Here is a 15,043-nt window from a genome sequence, read left to right on the forward strand (position 1 = left end):
AATCACACTGAAAAAAAGCGGAAAACTCACTGGTATGAATGAGCTTTTTACAAGGTTTCTCGATTTGCTATTTACACCAGCTGACAAATAATAATGGACCTACTATGAGGAAAGACGATAGCTTTTGTTATCCACATATCCATAAAGAACACTCAATAACTATGTCAAGTGTATGCGATAAACATAAACCCCACATGTTGGGTCAATAATATTGAGTCTAGCTTTATTTTCTCCATATGTTACTTGTGTCCATCTGTAGGTCTCGCATCCGGGAATGGTCCTTAGGGTCCTATCTCTGGCCCGACTGTTGGTAGCAGGTCAAGCGAGGTTGGTTTGCGTTATCCGTCTATGGCTGTTGTTGTACTAAAGAGCCTGATTCCATTATCCGGTATATCACGGAATATGCAGAGCGGCAAATACGATCAACTATAAATATCAATTTATTGTTTTTATGGGAAATGCTTAAAACGACTTTCAACGACGCATGTCCCTTCTCACCGTATGAATTCTATGTTCGATTTCAGTGTCCAACGAGCGTATATAAATAATTAGATTTTATGACTTAAAGTAAGTGCACGCTGGTAGCAAACTTACTCCTTAATTCCGGCAGCTCTTTCACGTTTCTCTGGAGATTTCGCAGAAATGGCACATGATGCGTACGGAACCAGCATACGGGTCTGAAAAGTAACATTTCCCTATCAAAATCATTCTACACAGGTCATAAATACTCAGCAGTTTTTTTTTAACTTGGGAGAGTGTCAAAACTGGAGACAAACTGAACGTAAGGACGTATAAGCTTTGTGTATAAAATATCTAAATGTCGTATTTTGACTCGATGTGAACATACGTCATTCCGCCAGATTTATCGACCACTAAGCCAACGATCAACCGACAGGTAAGTCGCTCCTTATAGCTAAGTTTTTTTCCTATAATAATTTACCTACAATATTTTGGGGAAAGGGCTCTCAGGACACAGGCAAGCAGCTATCAGGGTACGCTCAGGTGACTATGTTGCTTTACGATTTCGTTTGCCATTATTGTCGGTCCATTCATGATTCAGGCAAGGACGGCCCTCAGCGGCTTCCTCCTACCGTAACGGACCATTGTATGCATTACATGCGTTCGACTGTAGGGGTTAATACAACCTAACCCTGCGTCCTGCCGGCTTCTGGGCGTCTGCTGTTGGTATTGGGCGGTTGTGTGCAGCTGACATTGAATCACTCGATGCATACGTGTAACACAGACAAACGGACAAACATGCATAGATATACGTTGCTCAGTGGTCTGTTTAATAGTCGAGCAGGAACCTAAACACCGAAAACTATTTCGCGCCAGCGGTTGGCTAGCGATCATGGAAGCGACTGCGATGGTGGGGATACCACGAATGATCAGAATCATTTCTACGATTTTGAAGGGAATCTTGATGAAGAAAAAGACCGGTAAGCGCCACAGGCTTGAAAGAGCTAAACAATGTCGTCCCAACCAAACTCAGTGAATAGAGATGGGGTTCGAAGAAGGCTGTTGTGACGACTGGCAGGGTTAAACTACGCCGTACTAGTGCGTTGCGGTAAAAGCTATAAACGTGTTGTCTATTTAGTTTCCTGTTTCACAGTATGTATATATATAATTTAAGGCTATAAAGAAACTGCTGGGCTGGTCTATATAGAAAACAGATCTCTCATTATTGGCTGCTGAGCAGTTAAGTTAAGACCATCTGCCGAGGCAATAGCTCGCAATGACCATTAAACAATTACAATATAACGTGACAGTAAGTGGTTAGGTAGCCTTTAAATTTTTTTCATCTGCAGCTGTTAAACGCGCTTGCCTAGAATAGTGATAAACTTCTATAAGAAAAGCATGCTTACTTTTCAAATAAATCTTCAACGTATTCCGGAAATGGACCTCCTGTTACATCTGGATCGTAGAATCCTGCTCAACCCACAGCGATAAAAATATAAGCATGTTATTAGGTGGGTGGCATAGATTAATAACGCTGGCTTGTGTTTTGACCAACAACCTACTGGCGAGAAGCTGTTCACTAAATCATTATGGGTCACCTTGCTTTGATACCAATTGTAATTTTAGCCAATTTTGAACTCTAATAATATGTAATAATACTATTTCATATAATAAATAAGTAAATAAAATAGGAGCGTTTCCTCCATTCCGGTTATGTTTCTCGTTTTGGCCATATACGTTACGGTGTTCAAAGTAGCTTTCGTAGTCAAATGGATAGCTCATTTTTCTAGAAATGTCAAAAAATTCTCATAGCATTAAAATATTATTTAATCTTATTTTTTGAATTCATTAAATAAACTTTCGTTATATGTAAGCGACAACGTCATGTAAACAACGATTTTCTTCCGGGTGCCATTTGATTGGTCTCCCCAAAGTGTCTTTTCGTGCCGCCCGCTAGACAACGAGAAATAAGGGCATACGCAGGCATTCGAATACGTCAGCTCGTTTAAGGCCGGCCAACATTTTGGACGAAATACAGATTTCCCCGCAAATCTTCGCGTAGGCATATCTGTTGCCGACGTGCAAGATACATCTTCACCGACGATTTCCACTTCCTTTGATTGCAACAAATGGATACCATTATCAAAATCAAAGCTACCTATCCCTCTTAAAGTTTTTCTTGTGTTTAATTACACGCCAAAATATGACCTTAGTGATTTGTTAATGTTATTTTTATTTCGCTTTTGGGAAATACGTTTTTCTTTTACTTGTTGGTTTCCTAAGGGGGCTGTCGTAAATGCTTTGTGCGAGCAGAGTCGATGCACTGTTATGTTCATATGATGAAATGGTTCTAATATATTCGGTGTCATTGATCCTATTCCTTTTAATCCAAACAAGGAACGATGTACTTCGACACAAACGGTCGGGTATATGTGGTTAGAAGGTAAAACTTGACCGAATTGCGAAAATATCGGCAGCCTTATTTGGGCCTTAGGTGTTACACAGAGTTGAAACCATTCCATCTTTTGGCGCCTCAACCTGGCGTCTACGAGTCAATGCAAAAACTTTCTACTAAGATAGCGTTCAGCTTTAGCTTACGCTGATAGATAAAGTTCGATGGCCGAAATCTATTCGTTCGGGAAGTAGCGTCTTCTAATCTATACATCACGTTTCCGTAAACTGACCATACGATTTCTATCGACATCGACTTGAAGCCGCAACAGTGGCATATAGACTGCGGTAATATTTAAATGTTTAGTAAGACGGGTTAAGCATCAACGGCTATTATACTGATCTTTAATAGTCTTTTGGTTGCAAAAAAAAAAACTACTAGCACACGAGACGTTCAGAACCGGGTCTTCCTTCTTCACAAACAGACCTAAGTAAGCTGGTAATCGCGAAAAAATAATGGCTTTCGTTCGGACACACACTATTTCGTTAGGTCAAGGAAGCAGCAGCCACTGCGCTGTCTGCTTTAGGAATTGCCTGCTATCTGCTTCCTTTCTTCCTGAATACCGTTCACCGTGACGTCATGCGGGCATCATTTGCAGATCTGCTTCGCAAACAACATCATAAATCACGTACCACCGATGCGGTCATTGTCACAGCTTCTTTAGGACCACTTCAATGCTCACGGTCGCGCTCAGCAGAATAGTTTCGATATTCAGTTGTATATTTCGAAGTATGCCCCTGTACGACGGCGTGCAAAGCGTTTGAATAGCTTCAGATAACGCTAAAAATGGAATACCGGCTGGACGATACGATCAATCTCTGCTCAAAGTGTGTAAGTTGCCTGTCAGCAATACAAGCACGACCATATGTGTGCTGCAATGACTTACCGTATTGGCGCTGATAGCGAAATTCGATTGAGTTCAAAGATCAACTACTGAATTTTCATTGTATATCCCGTATGTTATGTAATGATACATATTGCTTTTACCAGAAAAAGACCATTTGAGAACAACTGGACCTTAAACAAAATTATTTATATCAGACATTATTATTTTATCAGTGGCATCCACAGAAGAACAGCATTGCCGTCTCCGTTATAGGGCAAATGCAGCTTAGATAAAAATGAACCCTGATCGTGTGGTGTAGAATAATAGTTTTGATGACATCTTCTTGCTTACATCCTTCGCTCTAATGGCTCTATCACAATAGAAATGAATGTCTGAGTAGCCATGGTAAAAAAAATACGCAAGATTATTCATTCTGATCATATTAATTGAGGTAGATTAGATTATTCTACCCATATTGTATTAAGTAATTATAGATAGCGTGAAGATATAGCTTTTCAAATCTTTAAGCGTTATGTTTAGTCTGCAACCGACAAAGATCTGTATACCCGCCAACAAAATAAAAACCAGCCACCGTATCGACGAGGGGCTGTCACCCCGTGACTTACCAAGGGGCAAATTGCAGTCGCGGTTTCTTGTAGATGTCGGAAGGTCCGCCAACGGATCGATGTTGCTTCCGGCGGGCCCTAGCGTAGAAGGCTCTCCTGCAAGTGTGTCGAACAGCACATTAGAGGTGGCGTATTTTGGATAACAGAAGGGCTGCCGCATAAACGAGTTCGAAGAGCGGACTTGTAGTTCGTCATTGGTTTCATCTGTATCACTCATTATGACTTAATACGGGGCCTTAGCGGACTGTCGCGTTACACTCTGCTTGACTTACAGACACGTCTAATTGCACTTAGCAATTTTTGAGCTCGGGTACCTGCCGCGTGGCGATCTTCATGCGCGAGCTCGAGGGTCTATCAATCGCGTCCGGCCTAAGAGAGGGCCTTTATGGTGGCCCTTTCTCCAAGACAAAGCACCTTTGGGGAAATGAAGTGAGCTCGCCTAAATATAATTCATTCTGCGGTTTCAACGAATAGTCAAATAATCCGAGAGGTAATTGAACGCCTCCATTTTTCTGTCGTTCACTTTCGATTAAACCTTGTGGTGTAGATTTCGTTTGATCCATGGCCTAATGGATACTGGAAGTAACAAATTATACGATAACTATCTAATCCTTCGTTATGTTATGACATAGAGAATTTTCGTATAAAGGCGTAATTTTCTGTGTTATTATCGACATTCGAAAACTAGCGTAGAACTTAATCATAGATCAGGCACACGTACCAGTCAACGAATATTTAGAGAGTTTTATCGTAGTTCCCTATTGTTCAGTCCTATATCAACTTACTGAAGGATTTCGTCATATGGAAAGCTAGTTCGCGAAAGCTAACGTTATATCTATAGGCGTCAGTTTGCAAAACATTCAATTTTTTGACGCAAGGATCTACATTCATAGATGCAAATAAAAACAAACCACATCATATGGATAGAAGCATTTTACCGATGTTTTTTTAAAAAAAATTTTTCGCTTTCTTGAACAGTGAAGATACGGCGGAAATAGAATTCTGGGGTCAAATATAGGGATTATGCCTTGATAGATCGTATCCTGTCTTACTTTAGATGATATTTTTGGTTATTTTCTTATTATTTATCATAAAAGGGAAACTTTTTATAGTGTGTCACAACGAAGCATTTCTTTAGTAATCAAAACGGATCATACATTAAAAACATTAATAAGTATTATTAAGATATGAGTTGTTTTTTTTTATTATAATCAGACAAGGACACTTAACATCGAATCATCATAGACGCTGATCGGTATCGCCAGTGCTTAAACCATCGTAACACAAATAATGACTAGCAAAATGAGGCCAATAGATGTATAGCGGTCATAGCGCAGTAAGCTCAACCTTCAATCTGCGTAGCCGAATACCCTTCTTGGTCCTATTATGTACATCACTCACTGATTGAAAGAGTTATGAAATTAGATCAATGCATAATCGATAACACCTTTATTTGCACAAAAAGTTTGGAGGAGGGTATATTGTACTATACACAAAAAAGAAAGGCTGAAAATAGGCCATCTCTTCCACAGAAATCTATTACTCACTATTTGTTTGAACGCAATGACAAAATTAAGAACGATGATGCATGTTCACTTAGCTCAAAATTATCAAATCTGCTTTGTAAAGGTCACTGGTTCAGGACGATCCGGTCCTTAAAGAGCATATAGTATAAATAGCACGGTGTGCATATTTCGAATGATACTTGAGCGTCGTGAGCCCAAAACACCCAAACTCCTTGTTACCAATAGGCCAGTTATTCTCTTAATTGTAGATTTATTTTCGTACCTTTTCAGTTCACCATGGTGATGCTGGAGCAGGTCTTATGAAAAGCTTAGCCTTTGCATAGATGGGTCGCTTAGGCAGAATACATTATATTATAATAACATAAAGATTGACGCTTTGTCAAAAAATACTAGAACAGTATAAACTAGGAGACTAACGTTCTACTGAAAGGAGCCATTTTCCTTTTTTGAGCGAGCTGGAAGTTATTTCTCCTGTTGTAATATATAGGAGCTATGTGACGTGAGCGACATGTTTGATCGATCTGTCTATAGAAGATGACCAAATCGAACGCTATTACATATAGCAACGCACAAAACCATAGGGTTTAATTTTGATTAGTTTCGCCGGTTTCTTAACGTCTATGCTAAAACGTATCAATCTGTTTTCCAAATATTTACTCTAACTATTGTGCTACAATTAATTAAGTAAAAAAATTAGCAGAAGACACCATCCAGCATAAGCACAAGTAAGCGTAGTCGCATTTTAATTAATACATGGAAAATATTGACTAACAAAAATAGCCGCTGGTATATTCGATGTTACCGCGGAATACTGCCGTCGCCATGGGTTGACACGTGGGTTGGATTTAATGTATTTTGGCACTTCGTATAACAAACAAATACCGTGTACGTGTCTCAATGGCCTTTGGTTAGAATCAAAGTTGCATTAACAACCTGTTGGAGATGGGATCATTGCTTGTATAGGCATAAACTATAGATGATAATATAGTTTGCTAAAATCTGCCAGATTTATATAAATCTGAATTTAAATTAGACTAAGACTCGGCAAAATAGCCTTCAGAATCACCCTGGAATATAAAATAGGCACTTTTTACTAGTTTTAATCAGGAGACGCTCTAGCTGACGTGCAAGAAAACATCTTCTTAGACAGCATTCAAGATAGAACGTACAACTGGAAAAGCACAGAACTAAGCGTTATGAATAATGGGAATACATTGTTTCTACAGCACTCCTATTTATAAAATAGGACCCTAGTCCGAGAGTATTATTACTTCGAAAAGTTCGATCCTTATACTTCAACAAGCCTTACCAGTGTAGCTGAACACCATTCTACCAACCGATCACATCGAACAGGATTACACGACACACAAACTTGCTCTTAAGCTTAAAAAAAAAAGAGACGCATGAAATTCTGCTTCGGAGATGAAAATCACTTAAGTACCATGGGAGTAGGCAAGTAAGGCCTAGCTACCTTTCTTCATGCAAAGACTACCTATCCAGACTAGCTTTTCCAATCAATCTGTGCCAAATTATGAAACTTCCCTCAATTTATGCATTTCCGAGTCGGGCGATGAAGCTGGCTCGTCAGGCCAACAAGGCCTTCAGAGCGGTTCGGTGTCCAGACAGGCTGAAGGCGCATTTCTCTTTCACCCGTCTGGCCCCTTTCCACAACGGCACCAACTCGATGTAAAACCACCGTCAGTGACGTTTAGATATGTTTGTGTTTAGCCCAAATATATTACATGTTTGTCTGCGTGTTCGTCCGATCAACGTGCGAGACGTCTTTATAATCAACAATGCGAACTTATATCATTATTTCCATTTTGTCAACACTGGAACTGGACACCCGTTCATTCAGTGCAAACAAAGAATAGAGACAATGTCTGACCCACGATACGATTTTCTGGACAGAACTTCGTTGAATGAGATACTACGCGCATGGGCCTTATAGGTCTTAAAGAAAATATTCCCCTATCTATGCTATTATGGCTATTGTAACAAGAGCATACTTCACGGCCTACAGTGGTACAACGGAATGTATTGAGCATCCCTATAACTGAAATGAACGCTTAGATATGTCAAATTGCTGGCAATAGGAAAAAAATGTATTAATTCTTATGAACTACACCCGAATGATCGTTGTTTGTCGAATGTCAAGGAAACATCGTAGCAACAACAACTGGATAATGCGGTATCCACATAGATTAGATAGTGTAGAGAAATGACTGTAGTTGCTGAGGAAGGCTTAAAGTTATTGCAGTCAAATGAGAGCCAATAAGTAATAATTTCTACTCCCACTAGCTAGAACTACACCCGAGGTCACCGATCAGGGTACGATCAGTTTATAGGCAGCACAATGGTGCTTTGTATGATTTAAGATCCACTCATTGTTCAGTACGCCTTTCTTCATAATTCAAAATACCCCTCACATTTAAAGGAGTTGTGTTCCCTTTCTAATTATTAGAAAATGTAATGGGTGGCATTCTTTATCACTTTACATAGAGAACATAGATAATTCTGGAAGCATAAAGCGATGTTAACAAAAATTCGCATCCTAGAAAGATGTCTAATGTCCAATATGATAATAATATGAATGATTTATTAAACACATTTTCATTGCAGTTGAATCATATCAGCTATTAGAAATGATCTCGGCGCGTAATTGTGGCTACGTAGATCCAGACAGCAAACACCTGGGATGGATAAGCGTGAACGTACGCCGCCAATGCGAACTCGGTACCCTCCTGGCACGTGAGATGCATCCCCGTCGATTTAACGGCATCCGTAACCGCTTTTATGCTTACGAAAGTCATCGACAATGGAAATCCGCTGAGCTTATGGGAGGCTAGTGTGTCTAACAGCGCTTCGGAACCCATTGCGTCCTTCCTTTGCATATGCTCCTCAAATTTTGGAAGTATACTACGGAGCATACGGCAGTGATTCCGGTTCCAGATCGTACGATCTTGTTTTCGCCAGCGCATGATTGACTCGCGAAGATGCGTCTCTAGAGTACTCTCAAGTTTTGAGGCGAGCATCTTGTCAGGCGGGGTATATCGACACGCATCTGTTTGCAGCGTATGAAGTGGCAGACCGTGTTCACCTCGGAACAGCGGTTTCCACTTGTTCGACTTGTTTAGAACAAATTGAACTCGACATGGCCTTTGGTCATCCTGAATGTTAGCCCAGACATTGTCCTTACTGATGATGCACCCCACACTTTGTAGAGGGGAATTGACATCGGACAACAGGTAGCTTCGACCCGTAACAGCGTTCCATATCCGATCGTCGAGACCTGTCGCCGCGTTGTTGATTGTGATCACGTACGCTGTCGCGCCCTCTGGTATTCCGTTACCGAGAAGGATGTACGCATTGACTCCACAGAACAGAAAGTAGTTACATAGTAGAATGGCATGCTCCTCCTCGTCGCCCACGAGCACTTGCAAAAATTGTTCACAGGTAGTCCAGATGTCGCGAATTCCGGGAAACAGGATGCTATCCGACACTGTAGGTATAAGTGACACAAACCGTGCGAGACGTTCCATCTTGATTTGCAGCGGATCCGTGTCGAAGAGGAGATCTCTTGGCGGAATGATCGGATTAATGAAACGAGTCATTAGCACCATTTTGCCTTCGATGTTTGCTGTAAGACATCGCACTTCCCTGTTCGGAAATTTAGCGTTTATCTCGTTCTGAAATTTGCTAGCCTTCACGAATATCTCCTCGGGTTCACCGCTCGGTAGCCGTTCTAAGATCATTTTGGGCAATTGGAGTGGCGGTTCAATGGTAATGAAGAGTGACAGCAGAATGAAATTGCTTTGTTCTCCATTTGTTGGCCATTGCTTTGACTCAAATTCATAACCGAACAGAACTGGGGGACTGTCCATTCGAAACGTTCCCTCGATTTTCGAGTTGATGTAGACGGTTGAAAATGGTATTGTTAAAGTACCTAGCCACCGTCGCTCGAGAATTTGATGAATATGGTCCTTTCCGTCTTCGTTTTGTAGATCAACGACAACCTGGTCACAAATATTCAGGTAGATCACATCGCGATTGTCGCCTTGGAAGGTGTCGTTACGAATGGACAGGGTCAGTTGCTGGTTCCATGTCGGATTGGGTCCATCAGAAACGAACGTTGCTTTGGAATTCTGCTGAAAGCTAACCTCTACAAAGGGTCGAACCTGGATAATCGAGTCGTGCATTTGGTTGAAGAGTACGGCCTGCCCGATATTCGGACTGGAAACGCGACGTTCGACGTCGGATCTTATTGGCACATTCGTGGCACGCAGGATCGTCACAATTAATTCAGCGTTAGCAAGGTCCGACTTGCCTTGGATGATCGAAGAGGTAAGGACCTTCTTTCGTTCTTTTCGTCGCGGTCGAAGTGGTCGTCTTGGCATTGTGACTTTGAGCATGCTCAGGCCTATACTTGTTATACCTGGTGCTTTGTCCTCAATTAGAATACTCTCTAGAGTGGTGTGATGCTGCACTGTTTTCCGATATTCAGCTACCAATTCACGCAGTTTATTTATTACAGTGCTTTGCGCACATTGGAAAGATTCAACGTCACCAAGTTCCTCAGAATCCCCAGCATCGCCCTTCGTTTGATACTCTCTTAGATAGAGTGGAATCAACGTAGTGATATCTTTCATAGGCGCGCGAACTTTTTCTCGCAACGACATGATGCTAAAGCGATCCTCTATGCTCAGCTCTCGCTGAAGCAGGAACTCATCCTTGAACGGCTCCAAGCGGAGGCTCGGTCCGTCGAGTCCATCCAATAGGTTCACCTGCCGCTTGTTTTCCTCCAGCTCTGGAGCGATATCGTTATGGCTAATTTTGTAGGCGTGATAACGATTTTCAACTTGAGGCCTCACAGTTTTGTGACGGTCACCGAATTTACGCTTTTCTGTCACCAGTAATTCTTCAAGATCAGTGACGTTTTGCCGAATCGGTTTACTGTACACTGATATCTTCCAGCTCTCTACATTGAAGTCTTCAGTTTCATTTTTGCTTTTAAGGCTATCGGATCTAGAGTCGCTGAGGCTATCCTTTTCGGGTTTCAGATGTGTTCCGAGGAAAAAGACGATTCCATTGTTTCGTTCTGTCGCCAGCGTGAAGTCCAAATCCGGCATCGCTTTCGATTTTTCACTTAAAGATCTGAGGCCATTCACTGCTTGTAAACGACGTCGAACCCTCTGCTGTAAAATTCGTCTTGTTTCCATAGCTTCTTTGAGTTTGTTCGATGTTTTTGGTTTGTCTTCAAACGAAAGCAGTAAATGAAACGCTAGTTATGGCGTTGTAGCGGGATTAGCGGGTCGGATGCGCTTCGGACGGCTGCTCGCCTCGTACGTGCGTGAGGGTTATTGGTAAGGCCACATCGAAAGGAGGCTATGTTTGTAACAAGCGCTGTTTCCATAGCAACGTGTCGACAGTGGGTCAATTCGTCAGCCAGCCAACCAAAAGCAAGATGTGCTTCCGAAGTTTGCGACCCACAACTGGCTTGAACAAACAAAGTTTCTGCTGTGGGACAGTTACTTAATTTGTAAAACTACTTCATGTACTTGAGTTCTGACCCTTTCGAGTGTTGCATTGTTTGATTTCAATACGCACACTGTTATTTTTACTGTAATTTTTTGTTGTGGTTTTTTCATCAAAACGTTATCGGAATTTATTAAAACGCACGAGATGTATGCTAGACTAAAATATTAGAAACTTTCTCGAACTCAAATGATCGTATTGCATAACACCTTTGAAGATGTAAAGGGTTCAAGTTCGCTTATTTCAAAACTAAACATATCCAAAGGGCCAATGTAACTGCTTATAATAGGAAGCTAACGTTTCCCATTTTCTTCTATAAAAAAGCCGGTTCGAACCACCGAAGAGTTTGTTCTTTCATTCACTCTATTCATTTATAATAGTACACGCGTAAATATTTATTTCAAGTCAAGTTATAATCTAAAATTAATGGTCACATGATGCAGGCCCACGTGTGCTCGATGTAACTTTTCGATCAGAACGATTCATTAGAGAGATTAAGAATCATTCGTAACGGACAGATCTTTTCTCAGTAACAATAAGATCCAAAAGAAAAGTTTACATCCGATTGGTATGTACGTATGAAATACAGTGGCCCTATGTATAATTCAACTCACACATCCGTGTCTGCCTCCTCCACGACCATTGAGCAGTGGCCATCTTGTTTTCTCAAAATAGGAATATTTTGGTAACATTTACAGATTGGTGGGCACCCAGACAGATAGATAGATAGATAGATAGCTTGACAGATCATCTACGATGCAACCCAGAGCCGGATAACCCGGTATATTCTGATTTCTTTCTTATTTTTTCGCGGCCCAGAGTGACAATTGCGTTCTGAACATCTTTATTATACAGGAATAAATGTATCATGACACAGTGTCAAAAGGTGACATATTAAAGTCACTCTGCTGCGAGCTTTTTCCCTTTATTTGAGTACACCTTGTAAGCCGCTATAAATTCAACCGTTTATATATATTAGTACAGGCAGGCTTAAATAGCTCCATTCCCAATGTATCGACCTCATTCAGTTGTTTGCGCTATAATTAAGTTATAGGTATTTTGGTTTGTTGTATAATACGACGTTTATATTACGCACGTGTTGTAAACTAGCGTCATTTATCACAGCTCAATGTCAATACATCACCGTATACATGCCCCAACGGCAATATCTCTATTTGGCCTACGCCATTTTTGTCTACAGTCGAAGCGTCTTTGAAGCTTTGTTGTTCAACAAACTACCGACGCCTCTAAGCGAACAATTGACAAACGTACGAACGAAAATATCCGTATAAACATACTTGAAAATCATTCACTGATCAAAAATAAATGAGGTAATGTTAGAGTCGCCTCCGAAAGATTGATCAGTAAAAAAAAAAAGAGTACTCCGCACGTATGCACAGGTGAAAACATGTTGAAGTTCTGTTTATATTATTGACAAGCCTCCGATTCGCGGAAAATCAATGTACTGTATACGTTCAAATCGTTTGGATGAGCCATATAAGATGCGCCCTATGTTTATAGCCTGTTTTATCAAACAACACGACAGGGCGTGTACCGAACCTATTCGACGGAGCGAAATGATATCCATTAGATTTCAACGGTCAAGGCTAAGCTAGGGGTGGAAACACAGGCCGTTCAGCTATGGAGTTTTGACCAGTTTTAAGGTGGCGTTAGGCGAAAGAGCTTGCGACGTCTCGAAAGGTGGTAAATAGTCGGGAAGTAAAATGTAATAAATACATCGACGAGCGCAGTGGCAAAGAAGACGAGCGCTCGAAGACATAATCTATACGCATCCATTGTATACACAATCGTCGTTGTGCTTGTGCTGTTATGGCGGATGGTCCCGAATTGTGTTTTGCTAACCGAGAACTGCTGACTAAGCGATTATTGCTGAGTAACAGCCGTTCCCGTTTCAGCAGCGGCTGGTGCAGTTCGTAACAGTTCAATAAGGTGGACAACTATGGGTGCTTCGGGGCAAAGGCCGACTGGCCTGACAGCCCAACCCTATCGAACCTAATGGTAACAAACATCGAAAGCCAGAAGGGAGACGCTATGAACATTTATGTTTTCGCCGCGACAACTAATTGCGAGCTCAAGTCCTCGCTAAAACGAGAAAAATTATAAAACTTCAGGTTACGCTTACTAAAAATTGAAGGTAGGGGAAGACACGACGGTAAGTTCAACTAATAAAAACAACAGATATAAAAAAAAAAAAAAGATAATGATTATGAGGCAGATAGTAGGTTGAATAGTCGTATGTAGGTAATAATATTCAATATGACAAATCAGCTCGCTAACACTGTAGTAGAGACAAATAGACTGCTTGAAACGAGAGCTTTAGATGGCCAACGAGTTCAGGACTAGAAGAATGCAGGAGTCTACAAGCGTTCTTTTACATGCACACATACTGGATAAAAAAAAAAAAAGGAAAAAAGGAGCTGAGGACTAAGCGATACAGTAACTGATATTTCGTCGCATACACAGGAAGAGCAATTGAGGTGTTCCTTTGACACGTCGCGGTACGATGGAGATACGTTGCGATAAGGCAAACCTAAACAGATGCAAACATTGGAACTCTGGAACATTGGTTGAGTTGCAACAATGTAGCCGCTTGCTACATCGAGAGGCCTCAAGTCAACCATATGCTTTAAATACTGTACTTCTTTGGGTTACCGTTGCACAAATGTTGTGTACTGAGTTTCGGGCCACAATACTCAGTGTACAAATGCAAGCTATCCCCAAACAATAATCACAATATGGACCGTCAAGACATGGCCCTAACAAATGTCACTGTTTTTCTCTCACAAGGAGCTCTATAATCGATTACGACGAAAGTCATGAAGGGCACGTCGACATGGTCTCTCTAGCGGCGGCATAGGACCGTGCACTCGATGTCGGTATAATAAAAGACAAAACTTTGATAGTATGTATACATATATATATCACCTCCCTTAGGATGCCTAGCCGGTTTTACTGACATTCCAATGAATCAAATCGAACCATTTCGGCTGATAATAATTATAAGCCATCATAACAGCTGAACAGTTCTTGCATTTCAGCCAAACTGATTTATATAGACATATATACATGTGTGTATGGCTGTCTAGTCGATTTTCCTTTTATAATAAAATAGGGTCCGCGGGACCTATACTTCCAAAGAGCAGGTTTGCAGTGTTCACAGTAATTGGTTCCCGTCGAAACAATCATCATACTGAAAAGTTCCAACATAAACTAGATCCTTCAAAGCGCTAACATGTAAACAGACAGGTCCATATATATGTACGCCCGACGTTGTACTCTACTATTATTTCTTGTGTCGTAAATCATACGAGTGAGCCTTTGACGACAGCAGTCGTATGGCCAACGCGATCACAATACATCTGCCTACGCTACCTAACCTGTACCGCAGAGCTGTCGTTTACTGAGGTTTTCTTTTTTTGCCCAACATTTACACGTCTTTCTACGAATCGGGCAAAAGGGGGCGGCACAGCGATGCTGTAAGCATTGCCTTGGTTGTAAAAGCCCGGAATAAAAGACTCGTCCTGCAGCAGCGTCGGACAGGCCTGTCATTATGCTTTTTCGCACAGCGAAAGAGAGGCCTGCTGTTTTTTCTATCGGT

At 41.2% G+C, this 15,043-nt stretch overlaps 2 protein-coding genes across 4 annotated transcripts in view; both read right to left on the reverse strand.

Annotated features, from left to right (window-relative positions):
• The window catches only part of MnM (myomesin and myosin binding protein), a 45,695-nt gene that overhangs the window by 2,476 nt on the left and 28,176 nt on the right, over positions 1-15,043 (reverse strand). For 2 of the 3 annotated variants that reach the window (XM_022846010.2, XM_022846012.2), the window contains exons 26-28: positions 4,364-4,459; positions 1,866-1,929; positions 595-677 (exon numbers count right to left, since the gene is read on the reverse strand). In XM_022846010.2, the coding sequence (XP_022701745.1) occupies positions 595-677; positions 1,866-1,929; positions 4,364-4,459 (243 nt within the window). Of the gene's footprint in view, positions 373-594; positions 678-1,865; positions 1,930-4,363; positions 4,460-15,043 lie in introns of all 3 variants that reach the window. The other variant, XM_022846013.2, reaches the window with a different exon arrangement.
• Cc2d2a (Coiled-coil and C2 domain containing 2A) lies at positions 8,467-11,221 on the reverse strand. The gene has a single exon (XM_022846015.2). It carries the CDS (start codon positions 11,106-11,108, stop codon positions 8,529-8,531), a length of 2,580 nt encoding a protein of 859 aa, XP_022701750.1. The 5' UTR covers positions 11,109-11,221; the 3' UTR covers positions 8,467-8,528.

This window comes from Varroa jacobsoni, unplaced genomic scaffold (assembly GCF_002532875.2).
Source record: "Varroa jacobsoni isolate VJ856 unplaced genomic scaffold, vjacob_1.0 scaffold_1205, whole genome shotgun sequence".
Lineage (NCBI taxonomy): Eukaryota > Metazoa > Arthropoda > Arachnida > Mesostigmata > Varroidae > Varroa > Varroa jacobsoni.

Excerpts from the sequence above, each read along its gene's own strand:
- Cc2d2a (XM_022846015.2), bottom strand. The coding sequence starts at position 11,108 with ATGGAAACAAGACGAATTTTACAGCAGAGGGTTCGACGTCGTTTACAA.